At 42.4% G+C, this 21,948-nt stretch overlaps 1 protein-coding gene across 6 annotated transcripts in view; it reads right to left on the bottom strand.

The window, feature by feature from the left end:
* STX16 (syntaxin 16) overlaps positions 1-18,192 on the bottom strand; it is a 39,952-nt gene extending 21,760 nt beyond the window's left edge. For 2 of the 6 annotated variants that reach the window (XM_063720452.1, XM_009233753.4), the window contains exons 1-4: positions 17,207-18,059; positions 9,661-9,672; positions 1,666-1,773; positions 1,144-1,284 (exon numbers count right to left, since the gene is read on the bottom strand). In XM_063720452.1, the coding sequence (XP_063576522.1) occupies positions 1,144-1,284; positions 1,666-1,773; positions 9,661-9,672; positions 17,207-17,287 (342 nt within the window). In that variant the 5' untranslated portion in view covers positions 17,288-18,059. 6 annotated transcript variants of the gene reach the window in all.
* Positions 18,193-21,948: the final 3,756 nt, after the last annotated feature.

Raw genomic sequence — 21,948 nt, 5'->3', positions numbered from 1 at the left:
CTCAGGGCAAGCCTGGGAGAGAAGCCCCTCTGCTAACACTGCCACATCACAAGCCAGAGTGAGAAGTGAGAGGCTCTGTTCACTCGGTCTGGTTTAGAGAAAGGTGAACAGATAAAAGGAATCTGCGGCTTAATTTATATACACAGAAAGATTTCACTAGATTTCAGCTCCTGCTGTGTAGGGCCTGCTGTGTGCCCAGCTGCTCACATATCATCACATTAGACAGGCTGAGTATCCCTCATCCGAAATGCTTGGGATTGGCAATGTTTAGGATTTCAAATTTTGGGAGATTTTGGAATATTTGCAGAATACCTACTAGTTGTTGAGTACCCCAATCTGAAAATTTGAAATCCAAAATGCTCCAATGAGCATTCCTTTGAGTGTCATATTGGCACTCAAAAAAAAGTTTCAAATTTTGGAGCATTTTAGATTTCAGATTAGGAATGTTCAACGTGTATTATCATATATCATATTATTATTGCATTCCTCTGATTTAATCCCTAACAATCATCCTATGAGGATGGTACTATTACTATTAGTCCCATTTTACAGATGAGAACACTAGAGTCAGAGAGATTAAATGAGAATCGTGTAACTGTTAAACTGCTAAGAGCCAGGGTTCAAACATTCCAACACCCCAGGGCTTTTCTCAAAGCACCATACTCCTCTGATAATTAGCACCCAGAAGACTTAAGTTAAAAATGTAAACACTGAAGTTTAAACACTAGTCCTATTATTTTAAAATTAATCAAATTTAATATTTTATAAAAATTTTTTTCTAGGATACTAAGTTTTTTCAATTATGAGAACTATATTTTAGCATTAAAATTCCTTAACACTAGTATACGATATTAGTTATATATTTTAAAATCAAATGATTGAACTCGATAATGTTTGAAATTTCATATTTACTTAGTAAGTCCACAGCAGTATCTGCCAACAATGGAAAAACAGTCCCCACACCTCCAAGGCCTCACAGGTACCTACGCTGACAGCTGGAGGACTTCAGGGCCTCTTGAGGTCCCTCTGAGAACTTCAGGTTGGCAATGAACTCCAGGAGACTGACTGTGAGTAACACTCTAGTTTCTGAGATTGCCATGAGAAGGCTCGCTGGTTTCCCCAGGACTCACTTGCACTCCTCACCTGAGTGATCTCTTGGGTAGTTATCTCAATGGCATGTTCCTCTTCGCTGCTGTCATCCAGGGTGGGTCTGTTTAAATGCTTGTCATGAAGGCTGGCCAATTCTTTCATCTTCTGCTTAATCCGGCCAACATCATACTGAATCTAAGCAAATGAAGTCAGAACTCCGCTGATGCCAGGCAGGCTATGGTCTGCCTCCATCAGCTACACTCAGCATACAGAATTCGGTCTTCAGCAAACTTGTTGGCTTGCTGATGTGTGAGCAGCTTCTAATTCAAATTACCAGAAAATCACATTCTTCCTTGTTGCATGGGGTTTCAATTTCTTCCTATAATTCAGGTAGTTACTACCAATGTTAAAACCACAGCTAAAATCATTAACACACACATAGACAACTTAACCTAAAGTATTTCTAGAAATATACATTCAAGTGTAGCCAAATTCGTTTATATGACAGATATCTTAAAATACGTTGTCATAATTACTTAAAAAAACAAGATGGTATGAAACTAACATGCAACTTACTTCATCCACTCCATCCACCCACTTAGGAGGTGACCGTTTTGTCACACCAATCGCTGCTTCTGGATCTAAGCTGATGCCTGACACCAGTGCCATACGGTCATCAGCAAGCTACAGGAAAGTAAAGGGACAGGAAAAAAATTATTCCAATCCAATTTAGATACAAATACTCTTACTCTCTCTTAAATGTTGCTCCCTGAAAAGATACAGAAAGGAGTGAATGTTTACTCTCTCTTAAATGTTGCTCCCTGAAAATATATAGAAAGGAGTGAATGCACTTGCCTGTATTATAAACTTGCTTTTGATAACTGCTAGGATTTGGATTGTTTTCCTATTTTTTCATCACCAGCTCTTAATTTTCTTGGATATACTTCAGAACGTGAATTTGACTTGATCTGGCTATAGAAATGTAATGAAAAAGTCAACAAAAGATCCTTAAAATAAAGACCTCTTACTACTAGTACTGTGATAGAACGGCATGAACCTCAATGATTCATGTGATCAGTTACAAGTGAAAAAAAAAACTAGGCAGTAAATGAAACAACTACAAAATGCTCAATAGTAGCAAGGTTTACTTAAATACACTTAGCTTATTTTGGAAATAGGGCTGATCCAGTTATCTCAGTCACACAATCATTAACCATGTGTTAAGATGTGTGAAACAACTGCCTAAAACCGCTAGCAAATTATCTACCATTTGGCAAAAGCAATCCTTAAGATCTCAATGCAATCTTACACTGTCATTTCTTTTCTTCAGTTAAATGTCCACAGGGAACATTTCCCCTTATTTTGAAATGGTATCGATGGTTCCTGTTTATTTTAACTATATAACACACCGCAGTAGAAAGCTTTTAAGAATGGGAGGGAAATCGGCTGGGCGCGGTGGCTCACGCCTGTGATCCCAGCACTTTGGGAGGCCGAAGTGGGCAGATCATCTGAGGTCAGGAGTTCGAGAGTAGCCTGGCCAAAATGGTGAAAACCGTTCTCTACTAAAAATACAAAAATTAACTGGACATGGTGGCTTATGCCTGTAATCCCAGCTACTCGGGAGGCTGAGGCAGGAGAATCCCTTGAACCCAAGAGGCGAGGTCGCAGTGAGCCATGATCGTACCATTGCAGTCCAGCCGGGGCAACAAGAGTGAAACTCTGTGTCAAAAAAAAAAAACAAAAACAAAAACAAAATAAAGAGGGAAATCATGGGTTTGGCATGGTTAAGCTGTTTTCTTGCCTGCAGGCAGTGAATGGGTTGAAAAGCTTTTGAGGTGCCCTCCAGAACTCAGAATTTTTAAATGCCAGTTTCAAAAGATTCAAATGATGATGAAAATATAATGGAAAATAATCTATAAAAGTCCTTTTTAAAGATAATACTTTGGAAATTTTCTAAATCACACTGTCGAGTTGGGTGAAAAATTCATATTGCTTTTCTTCCCTCTTCCTTGCATTTAACTAAATTTATTTTTTCATTCGTTAAATACTTATTTGCTTTTCTAATAATAAAGGAACAAGACAAAATTTTAAAATCCACAGATGAAGGGGGGAAAATATCATATAAAGAAAAACTTAGATTAAAAGAACACTTCAAGTAATAGGCCCTAAATCCTAAAGAGTTCACAGTAAAATTCTTAAAAGCAAACTGGTATCTTCACCATCAACCTCCCTGCACGCCCTGGAGTGGTTCTGCCACCATCTGCTTCAGGCTTTCTGTGTGCTCTGGGGCACGTGTCCACTCAGGGAGCACATCTTGGGCAATGACCACGCTGGAAGGACTAGGCCCCATTCACTAATCCCAGCGCGTCGAGGAGCCGTGATTAAGCCCACCGGTGCTCAAGCGCGGTACGGATGCTGCAGGGCCAGTGTCATTTCTTAAACAAATGGTGTGTCATCCAAACCTGCACTGTCTGGGGCTCCCAGGCCGTGAAGTGGTAATTCTCCACCACCACTACCTTCTGTTTGGTTTTAAGAGTTCATCAATAGGAATTTTACATTCTTGACATTATTTTAATCCTTATAAAAACTAGGTGAGTTAGAAACTATTATTCTAACCTATAAATATGGAAATTGAAACTCAGAAAAGTTAAGTTGCTTGCCCAAGGTCACAAAGCTATTATGTGACAGACTGAAACCTGGGTCGGCTGACTCCAGAAACCCCTTCCACCCTGGAAGGTGCCAATCACTCCACAGGCCCATTAACTATAACTGCAATTTGCTAAGAAAATGAATCAAGACAAGCCATCAGATTAAAACAACAAAACACAGTAGTTTGATTCATTTCCCACCAACTACACCAGGGACTATACGATAGGCCCCCAGTGAGTGACGTTAGTGTCAGTAAAGATCATCCTCTCTTACTGACCATCCGTGGACAAAGAGGCGCAGACCTCACCCTCTACAGAGCAGGCACAGAGAGGGCCTGTGCCAAGCAATCAGAGGCAGACTTGTTTATTCCTCAACACTCCTGCTCCAAAGTCACCAAGAGGTACACAACTCTGTGGAGGACACACTGACTAAAAAGCAGGGGGACAAACCACAGGCCCAGCTCCCAGCACCTGCCAGCCATACATCAGGTGCTGTCTACAGTACTGCTGGACTGGAACAGAACTTGAACTCCAGCTGTTTATACAAAGTAAAATCTAAAATTGCTAAAGTACCTCTTCATGGGTCCTAGAATTTCCACTACACCAGTTTATTATCGAATCCACTATATTATTACACATTTCAATCAGTAATTATTTATAGTGATTTTATAGTTTTTAAACTCATGATCTTATTTTGTACTGTTTTTACTGTTTACAAATACACATTAAACTAAAGAAGACAGAGAGATGGTATCTATCTAAATTTACCTGCATTGGGATTAGTATCATTTTATCCAAAACAATAAATTATAAACCACATATGAAAAGTCGGTTGAAGTGAATACAACTCTTTGAAGCAGTACTTGATTTTATGCATGTGTTCCCCCCAAATTAGATGTAAATCAAAAGTAGGGAGAACACACTCTTTGTTAAGGGTCCTAAGGAAGCTTGCTAATTAAGAGATTCCTACACGAAGGGCATGGATGCCAGCCTGCTCAGCTGGTACTAGCTTTCCCACACACTGTATCAGAGTTTTGCCGCTAAGATAGAACAGCTGATTCTTTGGGAATGAAAACTTTAAATAGCAAATAATTTGTCTCTTTTATGATACAGTCTATAGCTATATAGACTATATATATATATATATAGACTATATATAGTTCATTATAATAAAGAAACACCACCCTATTGAGAAGAAATGTGTCATTTCTTTTATCAGTATGGATTTGTAATGTGTATCACAGTACGTACTATTAAAAAACAAGACAGTATGTTTTGGGAAGAGAAAACAATTGTTGAAGATAAGCAATAAAGTCAACTATTTGAAATGGGAACAAATACGGACATAAAAAAATTTTATGTGCAACATAAGCACCCTTTTAATTTCAGAAACCTCACTTCCCATTTAAAAACATGTCTTCTTATTGTTGAAGATCCAGCATATGTATCAATTTTCAAGCTGCCATCCTATTTCATACAGATCTTAAAAAATGGCCAGGTTTCTAATTCTCTCTACTTACCCTTACTGAATTTCAACATGGTGCCCCCTCCAAATATATGATGTTGGTTTGTGCGGCTGGGCATGGTGGCTCATGCTGGTAATCCCGGCACTTTGGGAGGCTGAGGCAGGTGGATTGCCTGAGGTCGGGAATTCAAGACCAGCCTAGCCAGCACGGTGAAACCCCGTCTCTACTGAAAATACAAAAATTAGCAGGGTATGGTGGCATGCACCTGTAATCCCAGCTACTCGGGAAGCTGAGGCAGGAGAATCACTTGAACCCGGAAGGCAGAGGTTGCAGTGAGCCAAGATCACGCCAATGTGCTCCAGCTTTTTATTAAGACAGAGCAAGACTCCATCTCAATAAATAAATAAATTTGTGCTTCTGAAGTAAAAAAAAAAAACTTTCCATATTTTTAAAATAAAAATTGTACTTAAGAGAATTAAGAATTCTTGTCTCTTTGATAAGTAGTTCCTCTCTCCAAGAACTACTGGGGTCCGCTCCCCTAACCTAGAGCCATCCTTCCTGAGAGAAATGCAGAAAAAAATCCAACAGATGTTCAAAACAGCACACCCAATGCCTTTCCTGCCAGTCTCACTAAAGTTATCTTTTGCCTCTGATCCACTTCAAATGTTGACATTTGTCCATTTAAAGAGTACCAGCCAGTATGGACAAGTTCTCCATCTATGGAAAGAACATACACATTCTCTCTTATAGATCTTGCTGTTCCAAATCTATGGCCCTCCTACTCTTAAAAACCCTGCCTTTCCCTGAAGGCTGATTTAGTGTAGACTAAGATTACAGAAATAGCAAAGCCTCTGTGGAGATTGGAAAAGTCAGATACACCTCCTCCCCATCTAAAAAAATCAACCAAGTTTAGCCGTAACGCATTGGTAATGAGAACAATACTGATAATTCTGGACTGTCTATGGCAATGAACACTGAAAAAGTCCAGAAGGGACACTGAAAATCAACAGACTGGCAACTCATGCTTCCACGTGAAACTCTGGGAGCCTGTATGATGAAGTCAGACTACTTCGCTAATAGACAATTAGGCTTAAGAAATCTGAGTTGTTGGAGAAGTGAATAAGCATGTGGATAAAAGAAAAAGGTGAGGTCAGCACTACATTTTTCTAAACCTGTAATAATTTTAAAATAATGCTTACCTTTTCTGATTATGAAATTAATAAATGGTCAAAATAAATACTTCTAAAATGGCATAGGATGACGCAGTGGCTCACACCTGTAATCCTAGCACTTGGGAGGCCAAGGCAGGTGGATCACTTGAGCTCAGGAGTTCTAGACCAGCCTGAGCAACGTGTCAAAACTCTGTCTCTACTAAAAAATACAAAAATAAATAAATAAATAAAATAGCCACGCATGGTGGCACGCACCTGTAGTCCCAGCTACTCAGGAGGCTGAGGCAGGAGAATCGCTTGAACCAGGGAGGCAGAGGTTGCAGTGCGCCGAGATCGCGCCACTGCACTCTAGCCTGGGCGACAGAGTGAGACTCTGTCTCAAAAAAATAAAAATAAATAAAATGATACAAAAAATATAGAGATAAAAACACTTGAGAATCACATCACCCTGATACTGTTGTTAAGTTCCACTGATTATCCTTTTTTCTCAAATAACATACACACTCTAGGGGGAAGAAAAAGGAGGCGAGGAATCCGTCCCTCCCTGCCTTCTGTAAGCACTGTACTGAGCACTGCTACTGACCTGGCCCATGCCAGTCCCAACAACAATCCTTCAGAGGGGCGCTGCTCCCTATTTCACCAACATGGACACTGGGGCCTGGCCCAGGCACTCCCAGATGTGCACCAATCACCCGTCCTCCAGGCAGTGTGGTTTGGGGGCTTGATATTTGTTATCTTGTGACTTTTAAAATAATTCTTATCTTGAATTTAAAAACTCCCAAAGATTTCTTTGTCATAAGACGGGAAGTAGATTAAAGACAGAGAACAAAGGAGAGGGCCAGACACTTCCCTGGGTAAGAGAACCAATGGCGGGCTTGGCGTCCTCCTCAGGGAACACCTTACTTAGTGTTTTCTGAGAAGGAAAAGTGACATCTCCAGGGTACTCAGGCTAGAGGAGGAGAATGACAATCAAACATGGGCAGACTGCAGGAAGCCTCTGAAGTGAGGCCGTCAGATGCCTTTACTCTGGGAGATGCAAGTGATATGCACTCAGGGACATCTGCTCAGGCTTCACCTATAAAGGGGTGGCTACCATCTAATCCACTCCGGAGCTGGGTGTTTACTATTTCCAGAGGTGCCAATGTGAGGCCCTGCTTCAGCTTCAAAGAAGCCTCTGGACACTGTCCCCAACCACATCCCCAGCTCCTAGGCCAGTACCTGGCACCTCAGAGTCCTGAACGCACAATCACAACCAGCTGAATGAGCCGACGAGAAACAAGCGGAATGAACGAACGAGGTAAATAAAATGTACGTCGCAGACAATTGTGGAAGCCACACTTCATGAAAAAGATAACCGTGCTGCACAAAAGAGCAAAAGAGGCAAGTGAAACGCACAAGGAAATGAGGTGGCCGTGGGCACCCACGATGAGGCAGCAACCTGCACTTCTAATAGCACTGGGGTACGCGTGGAGGAGACAGTGCTCTCTACGCAGGGCCTCTGATCACAGAGCGTGAAGACTCCCTTTTAAGCCCTTAGAGGTGAAGCATAAGAAAAGCAAAAGGGCCTGCCAAGTTCATGCAGTGAGTAGCCAGTTTCTGGAACTTGCTGCCTGAAAAAGGAAGTAGGAAAGACTGGAAATCGGTTCAGACAGCAGACCCCGAAGTAATTATGACCACTTACGTGCCCCTCCTTGGAACATCATTCAAATGGTTCTCCAACCTAAGTGATTCCATAATGTGTTACCCTCCCCCGCACCCTATACACTTCCTTTTGAGGTCATAAGCTCCATATCTTCCAACTGTTCAGCCAGTAGCAACATCTATTTTAACTCAGAATGCCTGCTCTCCAAGCCCCCAAGCCCTCTCCAGGGCCCAGTGCCCAGGCGGGGAGCTGGCAGTGAGGTTCCTGAATGGGAAAGGAAACCCCCACACAGGCATGACCATAACACCTGGCTCAGTCAGCTACCAGTTAAGTGTTTTTTTTTTTTAAACTAATTGTTTTTAGTGGCAAAGTATACATGCACATGGTTTAAAAATATATATCCACCCTAAGAAAAGGGTTTGCAATAGAAAGGAAGTTGTCTATCCCAGATGTTTCTTGGGGTGTATCCACTGTTAATAGTTTCTTGTGTATCTTTTCAGGAATTTTTTAAGCACACACAAGCATAAATATGAGTTATTTTTCCTGAAAACAAAAAACAAAAAACAAAAAGCAGGAATCATATCCATGCTACTCTGCATCTGGGTCTTTCCACTCTGTCATGTGTCTGGGGCTCACTCCACTGCAGCTCTCATGGATGGGCCTCACTATTTACCTGTTACAGAGGGTCAGAGATGCTACACAATTTATTTAACCAGTTCCCAATGAAGGCTATTTAGGCTGTGCTCAGTCTGTTGTCATTATCAACTAGTTAAGGTTTTTAGAATATATAGGTAGATCTGAATCTACTAGTTAGGACCCCACTGGTTTTAACGACAGTGGTCCTCTTAATCCTACTTTACTATTCATACTACTAAATGAAAACAAACAAGAACAACCCTCACCTCTCCATCACTCTATTTAAAAGGTCTATAATCAGGAAAAATATTCTTACCCCCTTCAATGCTGAAACAGACAATAGACACAAACATTAACAACAGTTTTAATCTCACTTTTTCTCAGCCCTTTTACTTGGGCTACTAAAATAAAGTGCTTTGAATATATACTCTCTCCACCTTCTGGGCAAGATGCTAGTAGCTAATAAAAAGGCAAAGGCACCCCCAGCTAGGAGATGCAGAACTGGGCCCAGGTGACAATAGCTCCAGGTGCATCCACTGGGTGTCATCTCATTCCAGAGAGGAGTGACAAGGAAGACCCTCCCACAGTTGCCGTGGCTACAGTCCTTCTCACTTAGGGCCTTCACAGACATGCTGGCCTTCTATACTGTCTACCTGAGGAAGTGCACAACTCACCTCTCAGAAATCAGGAAGCTACAGACATTAATTCCCAAAACATTCTGGCTTCCTTGAAGAAAGTGTTCAACCTTTACTGCTTCCAAAGTCAAGACACTTTCCCAAGACTAGTAAACAATCTTCCCAAAGCCTTTTTCAAATCATCAGTTCACATGGTGTGAAAATATATTAAATTCTACATATTAAACTGTTAAAAAAATTATAAAGTAATCAAAACAAATGCTAAATATGTATAAGCTGTTAGCATTTTATATATGAGCAAAGACTTCAGGAAAAGCAGGTATTTTATAAACTCAAATTACCCAACATATAAAAATATTCAAAACACAATACCTCGTCCAGCTCCTGAAGAGACATGTTGTTCCCATCAGTCCCATCCAGTTAGGGAAAGCAAAAAGAAAGCAGCATGGGACAGACAGACAGACAAGGCATGATCAGTTGAGAAAACACTGAGATTTTAAGCTGACTAAATATAAAGATCCACTAAGCAAGGCATTTTAAAATCTCCTTTTCTTTTTTTTTTACATTAAGCTACATCAATATATGCTTTAATTTTTATTTACTGTGGTTGTTTTGAAAATGAGTTAGGAAACAAGCAAAAAATGACTGTAAATATTAAAATACATTGGAAACAGATAAAACACACTTGCTTTGGTTTCACTAAAATATGCTGTTAATCTGTTTCATAAACACCAAATATCACATACAATACCACATTCTAATTTCCCTTAGGAAAATAAAATAAGAGAGCAGAGCTAAAATGTAATTTTATCATGTTAAATAAATGTATATTTTAACATGTAAATCAGACCTGCAAATGCAACAAAATTAAAAAATGAATGAGCCACAAAAATTGTCTGTAGCTGTATTCAGATAACATGTGAGTGACCACATATGTAAGGTCTCTGCAAATTACATCCCGCAGACACGGCTTCATCCCTGGTAGTAAGAGAGCTGAGAAACCACTCTTTCCCGGAGAGAGACACAGGTGGCAAAATAAAAGAAAAACTCTTACCATCTCTTGGTATGTATTATTATCAGCTAGAAAGCGTACAGTTATTCATAAAGCTCTTATAAAAGCAAGCAAACGAGACAAAACAAAAGGTAAGAATAATTTTTTTCTTTTAAGGGGAGGGGGAAGGGAGAAGCATGACACCAGAGGGTTAAGTTTCAATTGAAAACTAAAGGTTTTTTTTTTAGATCAACATGGAACTCTATCTTCTGGACAGACATTTACTAATGACAGATAATCTAAACAACTAGGTCTTTTTTTGGTACAGTATTGATCACTGAAATAATTAGTGGTGAAATTCAATAATCAATTGTGTTTTTTTATGTTTAGCAGTAAATTTAGAAAATAAAACAACTTTCTTATTTAAAAATAGTGCAAATGAAGCTGCTTTATCAGGGTCAAAATATTATTAAACAATGATAGCAATAAAAATGTAATCAAACTTTACTCCACGTAAAAATTCAATTAGATGACATTATGAAAAGCTGCAAATCCTCTTCATTCCTTCCACAATTTTCTATGAGAGCAAAAAAAGAACTCTATACACACCCTGCCATAATAGTAGTACTAGATGATATTAATAAATCTAATGGAAAGCTGATTTAATTACCTTTTACTTTACAAAGAAAAAATGTTTTTATTTTTTAAAAGCTTAACATTAAGAGAACATTAAAATTTTTTATTAATAAAACATGATGCAAGACAAAATCCCTAACTTGAGTATCTCAGTCTTCTTCCTATTCTGCAGCGGCTCCCTGGCATTTAATCTTTGAACGATGTATTATTGCAAACCTCGGTTAGAATCTCTGCTGCACATGTGCCTATGCTCTTGGATTATTAACCGAGCACACACACCCTGATCTTCTGATTTCTACAATTACTAGTTGATAAGAGGTGAAATCAGAATCATGGGATTCTAGGGCTAGAAATAACTCTTTTCTTACAAATAAGAAAACTAAGCTTCAAAATGTATAAATGCATTGCTTGAAGCCACAGAGCTTGTTAATGATCAGACTGGGGACAGACCCAGGTGTTCAGGTCTCTTTCCACCCCACCCTCCAGCCTCTCTAATTTTATTAACAATTCAGGGAATTACTTGTCATAGGCAGCTACCACCACATCAGGAATATTAAATTAAGGTCACCTTTTCAAAGACCCTCCCCACCATTCTGCTACTTAAAAATAGAAGGCTTTCAAAACTCTGTCTGCCACCAAATTACCAGGAAATTTAGTCAAGACCTGAATTAAAACATTTAGAATTACCATCAAGAAAGACCAAAATAAAGCCAAATGAAAACACGTTATTACACATCATCACCTTCTAAATCTTTATAATGTCTAAATCTAGGTTTTTGACCTGCCAATGGCATGCAATCAAGCAAACATTGAAAACTCCAAGTAGCATGTGGAATTTATAGTCTAAAGAACTTTCTACATAAAACTGAAAAATAAGTGGAAACCCATCTGTGTTTACTCAGGAAGTCTGGAAAAGTTGAGCAAAATGAGTTGGAAACACAGGTCTATGCTATAGTGATATTTACTTTATTTCCGTTACTGCCAAAATAAAAGCTTGCTTCACTTTTATCCAACAAAGTACCCTTATTCTCAAAGTAAGCCTCACTGCTCCCATGGAATCTTTAAAAGCAGAAAAGCAAGTAGATCTAAAAAGAAATATATAATGATTTCATACTTGGATTCTAAAGACAGAGAACTAATTTTCCAACAGACTCAGCTTGTACTAAAACTTAGAATCTTCAATCTGCAAGTTAAAATTGACTATGTAAGGTTCATAAAGTGAGATAAAGAAAGATGCTAGCCTATTGCAAGAAAAAAAATTGTTTTAAAACAATAGGTCCTTCCATTTTCCAGGATCTGCAGCACAAGTTCTGAAAATGCAGCCAACACCAGAGTGGCCCAGGAGGTGAGCACGGGGCTCTGAAGCCAGGTTTGCCAGAGTTCCAATCACAGCCCCCAACCCATCAGGTGGGTGACACTGGGCCAGCTTCCTACCTCCTCTAAAATCTGTTTCCTTATCTGTATCTGAGAAAAACAATAGTACTTATTTGATAGAGCAGTGTGAAGATGAGCTGAGCTTACACATGGAAAGGCCTTAGCCCAGAGCCAGGCACAAAGTAAACTCTCCATAAATCTTAGCTAATATTGTAGTCAAGCCTGAATAAGGACCTCAGGTTTCTTATAACCATATTTAATCCTTAATTTCCTTTTTTTCCTAAAGCACACATTTTATTAAAAATAATGTGCTTACGTTTCAAACTAATCTAAGACCAATTAACGCTAGCTTCCAATTATAGATTATGCATTATTTTAAAGCAGAGTATAGATTAGGCAGTAAACACTAACAAAGTAGCTCCAACCCCTATATTAGATCCATTCCTGGAGATCGAAGGAAACCACACAAATCCATACAGAATTTCATCAGATCAGAAGAGCATCTCAATATCTACCTTTCATTCGTTTCTTTATGACTTTACAATTTATTTTGAATAATTGTTTAGCTTCATAAATCCATTTCAGTTTCCTAAAGCCAAGCTGCTTGAATGAGTTGCTACCTTAAAACCTGAACTTGGCTGGCATAATAATGTGAAAGTTACTTTTGCACAGTACTGGGGCTACTTCTAAGGATTTCTGTCAGTAACCTTGGACTGACAGCTACAACACTGTTGACTATGAATTTCTCCTTTTCAAATTAAAGCTAAAGTCAGGAGAAACAATGTATTAAAACAGAACTTGAGAAAATACTGTTGAATCGATAGGGCTGCTGGAAATCACCTAACTCAAACCCCTCAGTTTACAAATGAGGCAAAAAATGTCCAAAAAGATTAAAGGCTTGCCTAAGGACACACTCTGAGCCTGCAGCAGAACAGGACTTAGGCCTCAATTCTCAGATTCAATTCTCAGTGCTCTTTCCTTTATTTCATGCTGCCCTGAGGCACGAACGTGATGGGGCACTCAAAACTGAGGCCAGAACAAAATGCATGGGAAATACAACTGCATTTTGTTAGGAGTGTATAAAGTCAAACCTGTCTGTTTTTTAACAATTAGTTTTACTAACATTAATACAACTAAGAACACAAAAAAGTAGAATTTTGCTCGGTTCTGGGTGCTGAAATTTAAAAAGGATACAGAAAAACTAAACATCATTTATAAGAAAAAAGTGTAACCACTCTGAGCCGGGAATGCTAAGCCTGGAAAGAACTCTGGGTAACAAGGCTGCAGGGTTACCAGACAGAAGGAAGACCTGAAGGAACAGAACTAAAAGCAGGACCCCAGGACACAAATAGTTGGGATTAACAGGCAAAGACTTTTTAGTGGTAAAAATCATGGAGCTGCTGGCATTTTCCATCATTGTCATAGAACATGGCCAAATAAGACAGGCATGAGGGGTTATCACAAATGGGGACATTAGGCCAAACGACCTTTAGGTCCCTTCTGGCCCTTGAGGCTTTGTGTTTATCTGGTCACTGCGTATCCTCCTTAAATTCCTGTTTATTTGACATATTTGCCTGAATGCTGCAAAACCCTGTATGCACGCACAGGTACACACAATAAACCCACTACAACAACCAAATTCTAGTTTTTTCCCTCAAACTAGGATGCAAAAAATGCATGTTTAAATTTTTTGAATGACATGGCTTTAGGTGTGCTTTGCTTTGAGGTGTAAGATACACACTACTCTGCAATTAATTTCTGCAGCTTTTTCCTGAAATAAAGATGTCAAAATTCAGGATTACAACTTTTTTAAAAAGTCTGTTATTTTAGGTGTATTTTTAGTTGGTATCAAATGCATCAAGATCAAAGTCTACAGCTTTTTCTTCTAATTAGAAACTTAAAATTCCAGGTTATTATTTTTTAAATTAAGTTAAACTCAGGTTTAATTTCTTCCTTTCAAATTGCCTGAGTGTTAGATATGTATTTACAAATTGCCTCTTTTTAACTGTTTTACTTTACTAAAATATACTTAAGTTTCTATTTAAAAATTTTCAAACATGCAGAAAAGCCTACAAAATGGTAAAATCTCCCCCACATACTCATCACTAGACTCAACAATGAGTAACAATTCGCCTTATTTGCTTCCTCTATTTTTGGAGGGGTTTAAGGACTTAGGTAAGAGGCCTTGACATTTCACCACTAAACATTTCAGTAGGCATCTCTAATAAAATTAACAAATGTAATGTATTATAATTAATTCCTTAATGTCACCTAATACCTAGTCCATATTCAAAATTTGACAGATACGGTATTGTTTGGTTTGCTACATGGCTTTGAAATTTACAAGTCAGAAACAAGGCTTTAAATTTTTTATGAGCTAGATATGCAGTGAAAAGCATTGCTAAGAGTTACTCAATATATTGTTTTTACAAATTGTGTTAAACATGGCTTTTGCTTCAAAATGTTTATAAAGCTTTTCCAACTTCCAGAAAAGTTGAAAAAATCATAACCTCAATTTAGTCTTGTTAGCATTTCGCCGTACGGTGTGCAGAAATAGATTTTGTTAAGAATCACCTGTAAGCAAAGTGAAGCTGTAACACTTCAACCCTAAATACTTCAGAAATTTATGACATGCCATTTTTTAACACAATTAAAATATATAAATCTGTGTTTTCTTTTTAAATTTTAATTCAGGCAAACTATGTTTGTTAGACTGCAAAACCTATTTTTAGATAGTATGAATTGACCATAAGGATATTTTAAATGATATGACTGCTTTCAATGATCTGAGAAAGATTTTAAATGGTCAGACTAATATAAATATTAACATTTTCAATGGTATGACATTTAGAAAACATTTTTTAACGTTCTTAGATATGTATTTTTAGTTGGGTTTAGAAATCTATTTTCAAAAAACTGTGAGTTAGCTAAATGTATCTGTATATACCCTGACATATCTATTTTTCCAAACTGTATACTTTAACTATCCATTTTTAATTATTTTGCTTAGCTTAAATATTTTTTAAAATTGCCTAACTTAGAAAATAATTTTCTAAAGTGGTTTGATTCAGAGATGCACTTTTAAAAAGCTTCCCATCTCAGATACTAGGTCTTTAAACTGTCTGACTTAATCGGGGGAAAAAAAAAAACCCCTCGTGTTACCCAAAGGTTCAGGGTATTTTGAACCTTAATGATTAAAAATTGAAAAATAAACAATATGTTTTTCAATCAATTAAAACTGATACCTTAGAAATCTTAATATGAGTTTCAGTAGTTTTCGAGGCAGCACAAAATCAAGTCATTTAAGGAACATGCAGTTCTTATTTAACATTACTGAAGTTCCATTAAGGAATTGTATTCATCCAATTTCTACTCGATTTCTTGGCTTATTTCTTCTTCAAAATTAGCGCTAGAATTAGCCTGTTTCTATGCTACCAGACATCTTTACATTTATTTCAATATAATGTAATTCCTTTCAGTTTATAAATGTAAAAAAAAACCCTTCAACTTCTTAATTAATTGAAATCTCACACACACTCTGTCCCTATTTCTAGGCTTTTTGACCTGAGTTTACATGCTTTTATTCCTGAAACCGCTTACATGGCTTAAAATGACTTTTCTATCAGTTATATGGCCAAAGACATTCTCCACCTGTGACTTACAAAAAGGAGAAACTGTCTTTGTAGACATGATAATCATGACATATGGCAAAATTTTCCTGAAGCATTTAGATAAAGCCATAAAGAAAAAAATAAACTGGCAATACAGTCCCTAAGAAGTGAAATAAATGTTCCAAAATTGCCTAATATCAAGTATAATCCCCAAGAATGTGGTCCTGGGATGGCTATTCCCCGCCTGTTCCAACGCTGCTTCTATTCCAACCTAGCCTGCCTACAGCAGGTAGCCTGAACTACAGCCAGTTTCGTAACTTCACTTTTCAATTGAAGACATTACAGAGCTAACGATCATTGTCTGGTATAGACCATCCAGACTCGCCCCTTATTTAACAGAGCAGTAAACTGAGGCTCAGAAAGGGAAAAATAGCCCCTATTAAAAACAAACTCAAAACAGTCATTTTTCCAGGGCCGCCCTTAAAAAACGCTACTGCTAGGCTAACTAAAGATTCTGGTTAATTAAAAAAAAAAAAAGTGCTATTTTACGGGGTTAATTTTCACATATACCTCCTCAGGTTGTTTTAAAAAGTTCGAACGGAGAGGAAAGCTTAATTTCTCGTCTGGGAAATGGAAAGTGAAGAGGCTAGCACCTTGAGTCTCACAAACGTAAGCCCCCAGGAAGAACAGTGAGGCAATTATTCACAGGGAACAAGGCCACACAGAAGGCTGCGGGGACGTTAAAAGAAAACGGGCAGAAAAACAAAACAAAACAAAACAACAACACAACTCCCTCCTCTGAGGGGAGGGAGTCGTTCATTTGCAAGGATTTGGGTCTACGATCCCGCGACCCAGCCATTAGGACCAAACTGAGGCTCATTACTGGGAGGAGGGGAGCTTCTAACAAAACGAAACAAAAAGGCTTCAGAAAGGCCCAATGCTTCCCAATGTTAGCGTTAAAACATATGTAAATTACAGGCGGCCTGTAGCGCAGTGACGCCAAGGCGGGGGGTGCGGGGGGGTGCTGCGGAAGTGAGGAGAAGACGAGGCAGAGGTGGAGCTGCGGCCTCACAGCACCGCTTTTTCCCCATCCAGGGTTACAGATGCCCCCTGACTCTAGCCAAGATATCTTATTATTCTTAGTCTTATTATTCTTATCTTCTTTTTTTAAACAGAGAGACAGACAGAGACAGACAAACAGGCAGAGCCGCAGTGCACACGGTCCGTGTGTCGGAGAGGCCGCCAGGAGACTCACCGCAGCAATGCTACGTGAATGCAGAGGGCTGGAGGTGGTGTGACTACTCACTTGCTCGGCTAACAGCTGCCGGTTTTGGATGGAATTATTCCGCAACAACAAGAAAGCGTCGGTTAAACGCCTGGTGGCCATGTCTCACCCTTTGCGACCCCCCTCTCCGGGGCCCCCCGCCCACTTATATTCCTGATTTATTCACTTTCTTTCTCTTGGCCCGGCTGGCCCACCCTTTCACGGAAGCTTCTCGACAAGGCCTCAGGCCTCAAGCCAAAAAGATGCAGCTGTGCGCTTCGCCAAAGCGTAGAGACCCCTCCCCAAATAACTACCTAGGCTTTCCAATTGTCTGACTCCCCCTACCCAGGACAGACTTCGATCTCTAAGCACTTGAATCCCCCCAATCCTTGCGTAGCGATCCAACGTCCCAGAGACCCCACCCCAATCCAACCTTGGATCTACAAGCGTCTAACTCGCCAATCCGGCTCTAGACTGGGAGGCCGTGAAGCCCCCTACTCCCTGAGACCCCCCGAAGGTCTTTGCTCTCTACCCCTAACTTTGGCTCGTAAGCGTCTAGGCCGTGCCCTGAGGTCTGGCTGTGACTCAGTTTCCGCACCAGAGGCCTGGCCTAGGCCCTCTTTGGACAACCGGAGCCAGGCTTGGGGCCTGGACTCGAGGGCGCCTGCAGCTCCCTTCTGGGGACTTGTCTGGGCCTGCTGAGGCCCCGCCCGACCTCCTGACCCCTTCCTTTCCTGGACGGCCTGGTCCTCCACTGCCAGCAGGCTGCTGGCCTGCAAGAAGACAGCAGGGCCTGCCTCCCCGGCTTTTTCACTCCTCTTCTCCGGCTCCCTCCATCCCCGGATCTGACTGCAGCTCAGCCCCGGGCCGTTTCCGTGCTGTGGTCCCGGGTTCTGGCGTCCCCCCTGGCCCTCTTCCTGTCCGTCCCTCGCGACTGCCCCCCTGCGACGCTCGCAAGCCTTGCTCGCAACGTTCCGGGCGCGGGAGCTCCCTGCACTCCTGCCCTGGGGCACGGGAGTGCTCCGCCCTCTCCCGGGGTGCTCCTCGGGATCCCTGTTTCGCCTCCCCCAACTGGGTCCAGGCACTAGGAGCAGGCCAACGAGTAGGCCTGAGCCTGGGGAGCGTGGCCCCCAGGCTGCAAACCGCTGCCAGGGCCCTTGGTCCCTGCATTAGAGTGGAAGTTGCGCGGCAGGCAAATTTGGGCTCCCCAAGAACCGAAGTTTTGGGCGCGGGGAGTTGGAGCGGGAGAGGAAAAGTTGGAGACGACTGCCTCTGCAGGCCGAGCACGCTCTACTGCAGGCGGCGGCGCTCGCTTTTTTTTTTTTTTTTTTTTTTTCCCACTCTGAAAAAAGATGTATCCGACAAACAACCAGGAGGAAATAAAAGGAAAAAAAAAAAAAAAGGAAGCGAGAACTCCAGGCAGCCTGGCCGCGCCGCCGCCGGCAGTCAGGGGTCGTCGGGGGCACCCGCCCTCCCCAGCTGCCGCTTTCTGTAGGGGGCACTGCAGGGTCGTGGAATCTCAAGTGGAAAAGTTCCCCGAAAACTTTGACACCTCCCACCCCCCTACCCGCGAAAAAAATCTCTGTTCCCTGCCTGGGCCCTGGCCCTGCGACCCCCGCGCCCCCCGCGCCCCGGGCCCGGTTTTCCACGGTTGGCCGGGCCCGGGGCGCCCTAAGCACCTCGACTTGCCGCCCCGGGCCAGGTCGGCGGGGTTCGTGCAGGGGCTCCGCGGGGCCGCGTCGGGCAGGGGCCGCCCGGGCCAGACCACGGCACCCACAAACAGGCTGGCGCCCTGCGACGGAGACCCGGTCCCGGCCCGGAGCCGCCCGGAAGGCTTGAGGCCAAGGACCTGGCCCAGCGCGCGGCCGGAGCGGGTCGGGGGCGCAGAGCTGTGCGGCGGCGCCTTCCGGGCCCCGGGCCTGTGCAGGGCCCGCTTCCCCTTGCCGGGCGAGGCTGCGGGCCCGGCTGCCGTGCGGGGTTCCAACAAAGGACCAAGGCCCCAGAAGCGGCCCCCACGCGTCCTTTGTTTCTGCGTGGAACAAACTTTACACACGTGTGTGTTTTCCGAGGGTTTCCCGTGTGCTGAGCGCTTGCAAAGCGGAGTCGCGCCCGGGGAGACGCGAAGCCGGTGCCCGCGGCTCACCCAGGGACCCCAGCCAGACAGCGGCACCCGCGGGGCGCGTGCGGGACCCCCAGGCGACCGGGGGAAGCGCTGGTAACCGCCCCCCACCCGTGCTTTTTCTCTCACGGAGAATGTTCCCGCGCGTTCGTTGTGCAACTAAAAATTAATGTGAAACATATCCATTGAGGCAAATAACAAAATGCATACAACGAAACCCACATAAAATCGAGAGAGCCGCGAGCAGTGCTGGGCGAGTTCACTGTGAGGACCGGCTCTGGCTTCCGCGTGGCGCGGAGAGCAGGGCGCTCGCCCGGGGACGCTTTGCAGCGGTGGAAGATTCGGGCGACAGGGGACCGGGTCGCCGCAGGGACTTGCTGACAGGCCATCCAAAGACAGAGGCCCTGGGGAGGGAAATTCGGGGAGCCCGTGGGCTTAGCGCAGCGCCCCGGGAAATATTTGCCCAATAAGGGAGAGTTCTGTCCCCACACCGCGGCAGAACCCCCCTGCGAGCTCTGACCCCAGTAGCACGGCCAAGCCCCCCCAACCCCGCTCCCCTCTTTAGGGGACAGGTATTTGTAAATAACAACTGAGCTGGTCGTCGGTAGGAGAATCAGATTAGAAACATGGTCTCCACTCTCTTCCTATCTCCCCAGCACTCATCACCTCACAAAGCAGGGGGGGACTTGTTTACTTTTCCTGGCGCTCTCCCCCAGGCTAGAACGTGATCTTCTTCCTACGCAGGGACAGTGTTTTATTCATCTTTGTACCCACTGCCATCTCGTCTGGCTTGGAACAGGCTCCGGATAAATATTTTTTAAATATGTGCATGAATTAATGAGAGACTCGAGATTTAGTCCCCAAACTCTCTGACCTCCCTCGAGTGACTGTAAGCCTTTAGAGCCCTTGTCTGTTAAGAAAGAAAGAAAAAAAATGTGGGTTTTTCGTAATCCTCGTAATCCGTGCCCTGTCTCCTTCTCTGGGGTTTTTGTGAAGATCAAATAAGATAAGTGAAAACTCTTTGTAAACTACCAGGTGCTGAGCAAATACTATATAGGATGGTTATTCATTCATTCCCTCCATTCAGGAAGCTTAGCAAAGTAATTCCTGGTCTTGTGTTTCAGCAGATGGTGGTCGCCTTTCCTGGTCAGTCTTAAATGTTTATTACAGGACAATCTCATTCTTACATTTAGGAGATCAATCAAGCTTCCATTTCTTTGAGCGAAATGAACACTGCTTGCACACAAATAATGGAAGAAAAACCCTGGTATTCCCAAAACAGCCACTCCAAGCAACCCAAGAGCCTAACAGTGGGGGGGTCATGAAAATCCAAGAAATTGGCATAGCAGCCCAAAGGCAGCACCGTGCAGCTCTAACCAGGCCCCAAAGGCAGCACCGTGCAGCTCTAACCAGGCCCCAAAGGCAGCACCGTGCAGCTCTAACCAGGCCCCAAAGGCAGCATCGTGCAGCTCTAAGCAGGCTGTGTTTAGGTATGGGATTGTGTGCCTGAAATAGTGTTAATCAAGAGGGAGCCCAGAGAGGGCATGCACCCCTGGCTCCAGTCACGTCCGTGGTCCATGTTCGCCCTGACCCACACTGGAAGGGAGTTGGGGAAGGATGTAAATCATTATATTTGAATGTTCCTTGGCTGTTTTATTTTCCTGTCAAGTGATTTAAGCTTGATTTTTTGTTTTTTTTTAAAAGCATTCCCCCATGGCCAAGTATGTGTTTCCTTGGAACTGAAATCTAGGTTGATGGTTTTACATTTTAAAAGCTTTCATTGTGACTCATTGTTGGCCTGGGCTAGGATTCAGTAATACTCCTCGGGCTTGGTGAGGCTCCGTGTCCTGTTTCTTGGGCTTCATACCCACTTTCTAACATTCTGCCAACGAATCCAATAAGTCACTTTTGGGGACAAGTGTTTCATTGTTTTCTTGTCATCTCATTCAGTGCAGGAGGAAGCCCCAGTGAAGCCAGGCCATGGCTTGGCCAGGCGCAGGTTTTCAAGTACTGAGAGGGGATGGTTAGCACAACAGGTCAGCAGTGGGACACACACCCTTTGGTGAAAACAATTTAAATGAGATAGGGCTCGTGAAGCCCTTATACAACCTCAGCATAGAGTAAGTGCTCCACAAATGGGCAATGTGATTTATTACAGCAGTAGTCTTACTGTTGGAAAGCTCACGTGGGCTCTGCTCTCCCTGGAAGGCATCATAAACTCCAAAGAGAATGGCATGGTGTTGAGAACTGAACACTTGGAAATCTAAGCACATTTCCGAGCTTCTTGTTCTGGACCTTGGGAATCCAGATGTTTCTGCAGTGCACTCTCATGTGGAAGAGGGGGCTAAACAGTCTCAAAGACACCTTTTAACATTGGCCTTTCTCCCACCTTTAGAAAGACAGATGGTTGTTTGCTTATCAAGCAGCAAAAGCCCCCAGGCCTAACATATGTCTTGTCTGCACAGATCTGACATAACAGACAGATTTGGGCCAGGTTCGGGTAACAGGAGTTGTGTGTTCTGTGTCCCCAAATAGTTCCTCAAAACCTTGAGTATTTCCAACAACAGAAAACTCCCTACCCAGGTCTGTCTTCAGCTATGATGCCTCTCCCAAGAAGGGAGACTCCGGAGAGAGGCAACACTTTTATTTTGTCTGGAGTCCCGTA

Source organism: Pongo abelii, chromosome 21, assembly GCF_028885655.2.
Source record: "Pongo abelii isolate AG06213 chromosome 21, NHGRI_mPonAbe1-v2.0_pri, whole genome shotgun sequence".
In the NCBI taxonomy this organism is placed as follows: Eukaryota; Metazoa; Chordata; class Mammalia; order Primates; family Hominidae; genus Pongo; species Pongo abelii.
This window is presented reverse-complemented; position numbering and strand designations above follow the sequence as displayed.